We start from the raw sequence: 10,863 nt of genomic DNA, 5'->3' as shown, positions 1-10,863 counted from the left end.
AGGGTGTAAAGAGAAAGAGGAATCCAATGCCAGATGATCACAGTGGATGATATGCATAATTTTATGCTGAGGACTTTTTTCCATAAAACATGTTGATCGAAACGGAGAAATTCAGGAAATACGAGGAACAGTTATCTTCATGTTTCATTGCCATGTATTTAGAAAATACAAGGTCAGGGGCGGCTGGCATAAACGGACTAGCAGTGTCAAGCCCCCCTGTCTTTCAAAGATGGAAAGACATCAAAGTAAGGTTTCATTTGTGGCATCCACTTGGTTTAATGGGGATTTTTATGGAACCAAGCACAACAGCACCACCAGTAGTCATACACAGAACAGTATGAAGAAGTGAGGTTTGGGCTGATTTCTTTCTAGCTCAGACTATAGATTCATGCAACCTATCATCAGCATTGTATGTAAAATTAAGTCCCTGGTGTAATGAATGTGAACAAAGTGGATTATTTTGTCTATTATCCTTTTTTTTTTAATGCCTTTAGAAGAGAATCTAAAATTAGATAGACCGAGTATACAATGTCCAAAGTACAAATTACACAAAAGGACAGATGTTAGAACTGTAGGGTTTTTGTCTGCACCCAGTAGGCATTACAAATTAATTAACTACATGTTTTGACTTTAAGTGTATGTTATAGTTGTGTAATAGCCCCACATCATTCCTATTATACCATTGATGACACCTTGTCATGACAGTAGATAGTGACAGATTCTGCGGTCCGGATTGAGGTTGGAAGTTCATTCCACCACTGAGGGACAGTTAGTGTGAAGGTTCTGGAAAGGGACCTTGAGCCACGCTGAGTAGGCACTACTAAGCGTCAGTCGTTGATTGATCGCAGATTGCGTGAGGGAACATAAGCCTTCAGGAGAGAGTTGAGGTAGGAGGGTGCAGTTCCAGACAAGGTCTTGTACATGAACATCAAGGCCTTGAATTTGATATGGGCGGCTACAGGAAGCCAGTGGAGGGAGATGAAGAGGGGTGTGACATGGGTTCTCGTGGGCTGGTTGAAGACGAGGCGTGCTACTGCATTCTGAACACAGATAGGACACAAAACATTTTTTGTTTAATAGCTGAACATTCTGCCTTTGTGAAACATACCTCAAACAAGTTCAATTAACCCTCTTACCCCGTATGGCCGAAAAACCGGCTTCCCGTCTTTGATCTATTCCCGTAAGGACGATATACCGGCTTGGTAGTCTATGCCAAATCCCCGTAAGGCCGATATAGAGGATTTACAGTGTAAACGTTATCCCCGTAAGGCCGGTGTACCGGCATTACTCTGCTATGATTCCTTACTTATTTAATTATTATTTTTTAACCCGGAAGGTTGATGACATCAGGACGTGATTGACATTACGCCAGCATTACGATGAAGCTGATCCAAGCGTGAATATTGGTGTAACAGTAGAAGTGAACTAGAAATGCCAAAGCGAAAAGCTAATCGTGTTCCAGCTAAAGTTACACCTACAGTGAAACCAGGTACATTTAAAACAGTGAAAAAAAAGAAAAAACATACACAGTTACACAGGCAAGAGCGAGGATTCTAGATAGTGACAGCAGTGAAAGTTCAGGCGATGTTGAAACCAAAACCGAAACTGATAGAGACGCAAACTCTCCTGATTCAGACCCTGATCCGTCTTCATCTTCAGCATCAACCAGTGTGACTGACACTGCAGGGGTCTGGAGTCATAACGGGACCATTTCTGTGCATTCGTGAAAACACTACCTGCTGGTCTGATTATCACCAGAAACTTGACTTTTGGCGCTAAAATGCATTTATTTATTTATTATTTACTTGAATTTATTCAAAGGCATTGACCACGCTGATGCTCGTATGGTACTTCTAAATGAGTAGAAGGATTTTAGCGAGCATTTTTTCGTAATTTCTCTAGTTAAGAATTGTGCTCTAAGTTTAGTAAAAACACTGAACTGCTTCATTTTCAAAGTAATATTACACAAATACATTATTATAAGTTGTTTCAAGGCCTAAAAATGTTAAAATTAAAATGTTGATTTTGGCCCAGGAACTCAGGGTTGGCGTGCTGTTTCTCTGGGGAATATAGGGTTATGGGACATAATACTGTGGGAACTTAGGGGTAAGAGGGTTAAATTGTTTTAATTAATAATCAACAAAGAAATCACAATTAGTACTTTGTTGCTCCACTTCACGCTTTTATGACTGACTGAATTCTTTGAGGCATGGACTTCTCTAATGAAAAACAATGTTCTCCACCAGGCTGGTTCCAACTTTCTCAAGTAGCGGTTGACAGATCAGCTTTGCAGGATGGAGCCTTGTCATGGACCAGTTTTTAAATTTCCACCATAAAGTTTCAATGGGATTGAGATCTGGACTGTTTGCTAGCCATGTCGTTGATTTGATCTGCCTTTCCTGAAGAAAAGCTTTAACACTTTTTGCTCTATGGCAAGATATATTATCATCCTGAAAAATAACTTCTTCATCGCCAAACCTATTTTCTATTGTCGGAAAGAGAAAAGTGTCCATAATTTCAGTGTATACCTGTGCATTGACTGTTGAGGCCTCACCTTGGTCCTTTACCTGATATTCAACCTATCATAAATGAGTGGGGAAATTTGATTGTTTTCTTCAGGTAGTCATCTTTATATGTTTCATTAGAACAGCACCGGACAAAAGTTCCAGCATCATTTCCTTGGCCAATGCAGATTCGTGATTCATCTCTGAATATCACTTTCATCCAATCATCCACATTCCATGATTGCTTCTTTTTAGCCCACTGTAACCTCGTTTTCTTTTTTAGGTGTTAGTGCTGGTTTTCATTCGGCTTTTCTATACGTAAATCCCATTCCATTCAGCCGATTTCTTACAGTTCTGTCACAAACATTGACTCCTGTTTCCAGCCATTTGTTTTTTCATTTGTTTTGTTGTGCATTTTCTATTTTCAAGGCATATTGCTTTGAGTTTTCGATCCCTACATTTGCTGTCTTCCTTGGTCTACCCATATGTTTTCCTTTTACAACCTTCCCATTTTGTTTATACTTGCACCAAATTGTAGACACAGCTGACTGACTTCAACCAACATCTTTTTCCATACTCCATGTTGGATTTCCTTCTTGAAGGAGTTTTATAATCCTTTCCATTGTTTCAACTGATGACTCTCTTGTTGGGGCCATGTTTCCTTGTTTCCAAAAAGTCCCACGGTTAATGTCTGTAAACACTCTCTTTTAACTGCAAACTAATTTGCATTTTTAGATTTGTGCTGGTATTTGTTTTAGGAATGCAAATTACAAGGTTATTCCATATTTTTTTCCTCAACTTGATCTGGAAAAAAACATGCCATTAATTAAACTAATTTAATTGAACTTGTTTGAGGTATGTTCCATGAAGCCAGAATGTTTAGCTATTAAACAAAAATTGTTTTGTCTCATATCTGGCCTTTATTTATTTACTACGAAGTAAAAAAGCCGGATGAGCATCCTCTAAGTGTGGTGATTCCAAAACTTTTGCCAGAGGTTGTACAAAAATAATGCACACCTACTGACCAATCAGATTAGATCATTCAACCACGCTGTGGCATAAAATGCATTGCTCAACCCAAAAAGTTTCACTGTCAAGTTATTGATAGATACCTTTAGCCCCATTATCTAATACCATGACCAGCCATCATTGTAAACAGTGCTTTTTAATGCGTCCTTCTTTCAGCATCTATTCAGCAGTGATTCTTTCTCCGAGAACCACTGTGTGCTGCATCACCCTCAGTAGACACTTTGATTATGGTGCTGCTTATCAGCCACAATGCAAAAGCACACAAATGGGCCCATATTCGAGGCTCTTTAGAGAGACACACAAGCCTCTTTAATTACTCCACCATTACTGCTGTGGAAACTGCAGAGGCTCTGAATTGAGATGTTCCCAGACGAAATGGGAATGATTAAAATGGAGGAACTGGCAGGCAGATATTGTGGCAGTTGTGTCATGTGAAGCTGTTTTGCTCACTCAGTGAAAGATAATGCTAATGCAACCTTCCTGTGCTGTTCTTAAACGCTATATCCCTACTTGGAAGTTTATAATGAAGACATGATGTGTGTACAAGGGAAGTGAAGTTAGAAAAATACATGAAAATAGTCTCAGGCTACAGAATGCATGTAACACATTTTTATATATGCAGTTACCATCAACTGGTATTTAAGAGCTGATCATATACCTGTAAATATTATTTACTATAAATCCAGTAGCATACGAAAGCAGCATAAACTGCAATCATTAGCTTAAAGCTTCTGCAGCACTTTTAGTGCAGTCTAACTATAAATTTTACAGTTCTAAGGCTTTACCATAATCAGGCATATTCTGATTGTGCAGTAGATTCATCCTTTTTTTTTTTATCACGAGTCAGATTTAGTGTTCTCTGGTGAAATGCCACTCTGCTGAAACGTTCAAAATCACTGTAATCCCCATGGTGTATGGCTCTGCAGGATTTCAGCCCTCTGCCTGTGTTATATTCTTACTGCAGCACTGTAGTCAATCTGCATAGCTCTTGTGGATGACAGGGTGTGGAATGGGATTTTAAAATTCCACAAGTGTTCATTCTAATGAGCATAACTAGCAGTTGTATCAAAGTATTTATGACTGAGCTCCTATGATTTTGTGCATCCTTTTTTTCTGACATGCATTAATGTTAGAAACAGCACACTGCAATGGGATGAAACCATGCAACAGTTTATATGTATTGGATTATTAACTAGCTAAGTTGCACAAGACAGGAGCCAGCTATTAGCCTGAAGTATAGAGTAGTATTTGAAACCTCCAGCTGAACTGGTGTTGATGGGAAACTTTAAAGAACTAGAATCTAGAAGATTTAAGCAATGATAAATACTATACTTGACTATACTGGACTTGTGTGGCCAAAGAAAAAGAAGACTCTTCCTAATAGTAGCTAGATACTCAGGAAGTCTTCAGTAGTGTATAGCTAATTGTGGTACAGTAGTTAATAGTACTACCACCTGTGACCACTAGTTTTTGTTTTCCCAAGAAAAAAGATGTATATAAGATGGATCAAAGTTGGCCTGGGCATAGACCGTTAAGGAATTGTCATGAAACAGAGAAAGGTTATTCTGTAGAGAAAGGGTAGTCTGATCAGATGTTAGAAAATAGAGAAACACTTGTGACAGACAAGAGATGCAAAGGATAGAAGGGGAAATGTAGGATTCCAGTCAGAGGAAAGTCTGAAAATGTCTGAAAGATTTTTAAAATCAATGGCTCTGGTGATCTTTCAGAAGTATCTACAGCATGGAAAAAGATGAACACTGGACTTCTGCAGTTGACTGAACAGATGTCTTCCTCAAATTTGACACTAGTTTACATGGCAACATCGTGTCAGACCCAGATCTAGCCAGAGTGTGATGGAAGACAGTGTTGTGGTAATGTGTTGAAATCTAGAACAAACTAAGACAGCCAAACCATCCATTTCAGATTTGAAGACAAAAACACTTACAGTCCTCTCAGAAAGTATTGGGACCGCAAGGCCAATTCTTTTATTTTTGCTATACATTGTGTATTTGCTTTAAATTTTATTTCTTCACGAATTCCAATCTAACCTTCCAGGCTTTACTGCTGAAGCATGGTTTGCTCATCTTGTAGTACGTCCACTATATTTCTGCTCTGGAAGTCTTCAAATGGTGGATTGAGATACCTTTACCCCTGCCTTTTGGAGGTTGTTGGAGACTTGTTTTTGGGGTTTTTTTCACAGCTCTCACAATGTTTCTGTTATCATCTGTTGTTGTTTTCCTTGGTCGATCTGTTCCACGTCTAGTTATTAGTACGCCTGTGGTTTCTTTCTTGCCAAATTGCTGTATTCTCTAAGCCCAGTGGTTCTGATTGATTTCCCTTCTTTTCTCTGCTTGCTTTTCTCCCATAGACAGTTCTCTGGGCTTCATGTTGGTTTATCCTTTTTAACAAAATATTCAGTCTCCACAAATGTAACCCAAGGCTCAAACCAAAAGTAGACATTCAGAGCTATTAATTGTTTAAACAAAGAGTCTACAGGGCACACCTGGGCAACATGAAACACCTGTCAGTCACATGTTCCAATATTTTTAATCACTTGAAAAATGGGTGGGTTCAAACAAAAGGTGCCACGTTCTAAGCTGTTTAACACATCTAAATGTAAATATCAGGAAATGAAAAACAGACGATAGGAATTCCAGTTATCTTTTGATCTCAAACCCAAATGTCTTCAGTGTATAGAAAAAAACAAAAGTATTGGCCTTGCTGTTCCAATATTTTCGGATGGACTTCAGAAAGGACAAGGAATTCAAAAAGCTTAAATATAAAGCTGATATAGAAAATGCTGTGATTAAAGCATTACAAGGATAAAGGATAAATGCATCCAAATATGAATGTGTTGTCACGGAATCTTGGATGTCACAACGTGGTATCCAATATGCCGTTCCTCAGAAGCATTGCCTACTAATAAGTCTTACATACATACAGCAAAAGTTAGGACAAAACTGACCACAGACTACTAGTTACCAATGCAAAGAACTAATACACCATCTTGTGTTCAGAGTTAGCCCACACCCAAGGACAAAATGATGGAAAATTAACTGAAAGCAGTCACACATGGGTTTGTCTGTGTGTGTATATATAGCACATACACCATAACATTCTGTATAAAGACTCAAGAATCCCTAAGGTCCTACAACCAAACATGCTGATAAAATATTTAAGGAACACCTTGGCAAAGAAATGTCAGTCATAGCAAAGTTAAACAGGCTAAGCATGGATGCAGACAGTGAGACAACGATGCAGACAGCTTAAACCACTATAAATTCAATGCTGGTCTAGGCTTGTTTACGCTGGTCAACCATCATGGCTGCACTGGTAAAGCTGGTCTGCTCTTGCTGGTGCAACTAGTATGGTCTTGCTTGGTTCTTTCTTGCAATCCACTTGCGTTACACTAATCCAGCAGGGATCTGTCAGGCCAAGTAGAGAAACCTCAGTGTGCAAGAAGAACAGTCATCTGTGAAAACTTTGAGTAAAGGGATATATAATTGTCAGAGCTTCAGAGTTATAGTTGTGTGCCTCCAGTAGTCGATTACACTATTCCAGGGATGTCCGCTCTGACAATTTTGGCACAAGATAGATGCTTTTGGGTCATGTCTCATACTTTTACACCACCCAAACATATTTCTCACCAAATCATGAAAGATCCCATTTAAACAACTCTAATGATGCAAAATATCTGAGCTACAGAATGTAGCTCAAGGATACCAGAAAAATATAGTCCCTGAGGGGGAACAAACGGTTACTGAGGAAGCTCATTCAAATGGAAAGCAGTGGTCAAGCACAGCAAAATCCTGATAATAACAGCACATACAGTCATGTGAAAAAAATAAGTACACCTCATGGAAATTGTTGGCTTTTTTGACATATTTGGACAAGCAAACATTTGATCATCTTTGAAACGGTGCCTGTTAATAATGTTGATATACTTGAACAAAACCACAAGGAAAATGAGCTTTTTCAATTAGCTTTAATCAACAGAAATATCATTAGATGTGATATTCATTTGTGGAAAAAGTATGTATACCCTTGGCCTCAGAAGCTAGTATTGCCCCCTTTAGCAGAAATAACTACTTGTAGGCGTTTTGCATAATTGTCCACCAGTCTTGCTGGAATTTTTGCCCACTCTTCCATGCAATATTCTTTCAGTTGCAAGATGTTTGAGGGTTTTTAACATTTTGAGACAAATTTCTGAAGTTCTAAGAATTTGTGTGATTTAAGAACAAAAAGAAAAATTATTCTGAGCAGCTTTATATATAATAGCCCCAATCTCAAAGTGACTCCCAGAAGAGTCAAACTTCTAAACCTTGCCACCTGCACATAATTATACATCCAGTGTAATACCAATCTTTAATACCAATGCATCTTTAGATGCATCAAAACTGTTAAAAATACAATAAGCATGTAAAATAAAAATGTTCTTAAAGTACCTCTTCACAATATCTATTTAAACGCATCCAAAGCTTGAACGTGCTGCGAATGAAACATAAAAAATGAAATGTTACCTGTTGAATTTTGTCAAAATAAAACATATTACTGTCAGGACATCATAATTAACATTTTCTACGTGTAAGACCCATTAGCTACAAATTCCCCACATCCCCCAGTCTGGGCTAGGAGCTCCTCGTAATTACATTTCTAATTGCACAAGTAATGAGCAGCTCTGAAGCAGCTTGTTATGTCATTTGTTGGCCCATCCCCTAATGTGGTGTAAACCAACAAGTTAATTAGTTCTGCCTGAAAGCACCTTTAATCAGGACTGAGATCTGTTTCATGATCTTATGAGTTAAAAGAAGTCGAATGGACTTAAAGCTACAGTTCAGTTATTATTGATAGTATTATTTTAAAAATGTGAGCTGCAATACAAGGGTTGTATTGTCTGTGTAGTGCCTGTAGGTACTTAGTCAAATTAACATCATATTTTGGTAATAATTCTGAAAAGTTTGTTCCATGAAGTTAGCCAATAAGAAACTATATAAAGCATATCCTTTACATTTCTTGGAAAGGCTTTCAGGCCTGTCTTCCCATCTCCAATTACAACCACACCCTCTGAGCATGGCTTATGTCAGTGAGTACATTTCAGTGTGGCATGTGTGCAACCCACTGATGAAAGTACAGTTTGTGCATTGCTTTTCACACAAATTCAATTGCACAGGAAATGGATGGATAATATTTACTTGTGACACAGATCCATCCACCTATTTTCTGTACTGCGTATCCTATACAGGGTTAACCCATCTCAGGGCACAATCACACACCCATTCACACACTACAGACAATTCGGAAGTGCCAATCAGCCTACAACGAATGTCTTTGGACTGGGGGAGGAAACTGGAGTACCTGGAGGAAACCCCCAAAGCACGGGGAGAACATTCAAAATCACAAATACAAATACAAATACAAATCCACAAGGTGGAGGCGGGAAACGAACCCCCAACCCCATAGATGGGACACTTTATTACATTTCAAGTTCCCTCCCCAGTTTCTATCTTCTCCATAAAAACTCAATGGTGTTTTAAGTCATTTATTTTAGAACTATTTTTTTATTTAAACAGTGCTTTTCTAGTTCTCCAAATTCATGCTTAGTTTGGGTCTAGGCCTAATCTGTGTCCAGAAAATGTCAAAGTTACTCAGCAATTCTGCCTGCCAGTGTGGCATTTACGTAGAGCAGGTGACATGCTCTTTCTCCCAATAAAAAGTGCACTGTTGGCATTTCACCAAAGTACAAATATAATCAAAGTTTCTCACCATCTAACCCCACAGCCTCTAAATCTCTGTTCTTAATTCAAAGAGGCCTTATGTTATTTACTTGCTGCATAGCTAATTACATTAATAGTATTAGTTGGAGGTGTTTGAGGTTTTTTCAGGACAACATTCCACCGGCGATGACTTGTCTTTTCTCAGCAATTTTCTACGTCACTGACACCTCTGTAAAAAACCCACTTTAGCTTCATCTGTTCCACTGATAACTGTAACATTCACAATTCCCATCTTTCCTACTGTACTGGAGACTTCACTGCAGAATTACACATACAGTAATGGGAAAAATAAGTATACCCCATGGAAATTGTTGGCTTTTTTGACATATTTGGACAAGCAAACATTTGATCTTCATTGAAACAGTGCCAATTAATAAAGGTGATACACTCTATCAAATGACACATAAAATTGACATTTTGTAGTCATTTCCACAGTTGAAATTAAGAAAAAACTGATCAGTCACATGGAAAAAGTAAGTACACCCCTACATTTATCACACCTTCAAATCCATAAAACTAGAATTAAGAGTTTGATTGGGTGCCAGTGATTAGAACCGGCTTAGGGAGTGCAGGTGGAACATGTTTTATGTAACCTGCTATGTATGTGCTGAATTAGTACAGTGGTAACATGCAGGGTTGCTATGCCCGTGATCAGGGTTTGTGCTTCAGCTTAACTAATGGTCTTTTAAATGAGCAGGGTTTTTTTCACTGTAGATAGTTCATCGAGGTAACATTGAATGAATACCGCGTGAACAACACTGACTGGGGGCCCATGCCAATTAGAAAGATTTGGGTGATGGACTATTATCAAGTTATTGTCATTCATTCGTATAATTCCAACAATTATTGTTTTTTTCACTTTTTAGCTGTCTTTTGATTTTAAGGATCTAAAAATTGCATACATAAAATTATTTTATTTACAAGTGTCATTTTTGTGATTTTTAGGTTATTCATCATTTAGTACAGCTTCTGACCTTCAAATCAAAACAGACTTGATAATGCTTATTTATTCAAAAACAGAAGTAACTAAATATAAAAACGCTTCTTTAAATTATATCTCTGACAGCATGCTTTCAGTTGATGGACGCCCCATTTTTATTTTTGATGAGCTGCAGAGATTCAAGACAACTATATTATATATTGTTTAATTTAATATATAAAATTGTTTTATTCACAAGTGTCATGTTTGTGATTTTTATTTGTTATGTAGAATATTTCGATCAAGCAATTTCCAGAAATAGGTGCATTTTTATAGCCTACCATTTCATTTTCCAGTTGAACTTTTATTTAACTGTAGATCAAAAAATAAAGGAATGCTTTGTAACGTTATTTTACAGTGACAGAAATCACTGTCTATTCCAAATGCAGTTGGACTTTTTCAAATCTTCAGAACACTGAACGAATATTCTTCATGCTAGGGGAAAAAATGATTCTATATTGTTTGTAATTTTATAATGAGTCTTATTGAGCAACTGATAATTTCTTACTGACCTATTTCACTGTCCCACCAGTTACAATTGTGACCAAGAATTTTTTTTTTTAAGTTAGTGAAAGTA

General features: G+C 37.7%; 1 protein-coding gene across 1 annotated transcript in view; it reads right to left on the bottom strand.

The window, feature by feature from the left end:
* Positions 1-51: 51 nt before the first annotated feature.
* The window catches only part of nek12 (NIMA-related kinase 12), a 59,544-nt gene continuing 48,732 nt past the window's right edge, over positions 52-10,863 (bottom strand). Inside the window, exon 4 of the mRNA XM_053630913.1 lies at positions 52-1,040. Within this exon, the coding sequence (XP_053486888.1) occupies positions 828-1,040 (213 nt within the window). The 3' untranslated portion in view covers positions 52-827. The remainder of the gene's footprint in view (positions 1,041-10,863) is intronic.

This window comes from Ictalurus furcatus, chromosome 8 (assembly GCF_023375685.1).
Source record: "Ictalurus furcatus strain D&B chromosome 8, Billie_1.0, whole genome shotgun sequence".
Classification (NCBI taxonomy): Eukaryota; Metazoa; Chordata; class Actinopteri; order Siluriformes; family Ictaluridae; genus Ictalurus; species Ictalurus furcatus.
The sequence above is the reverse complement of the archived record's forward strand: the minus strand, read 5'-3'. Positions and strand labels throughout refer to the sequence as shown.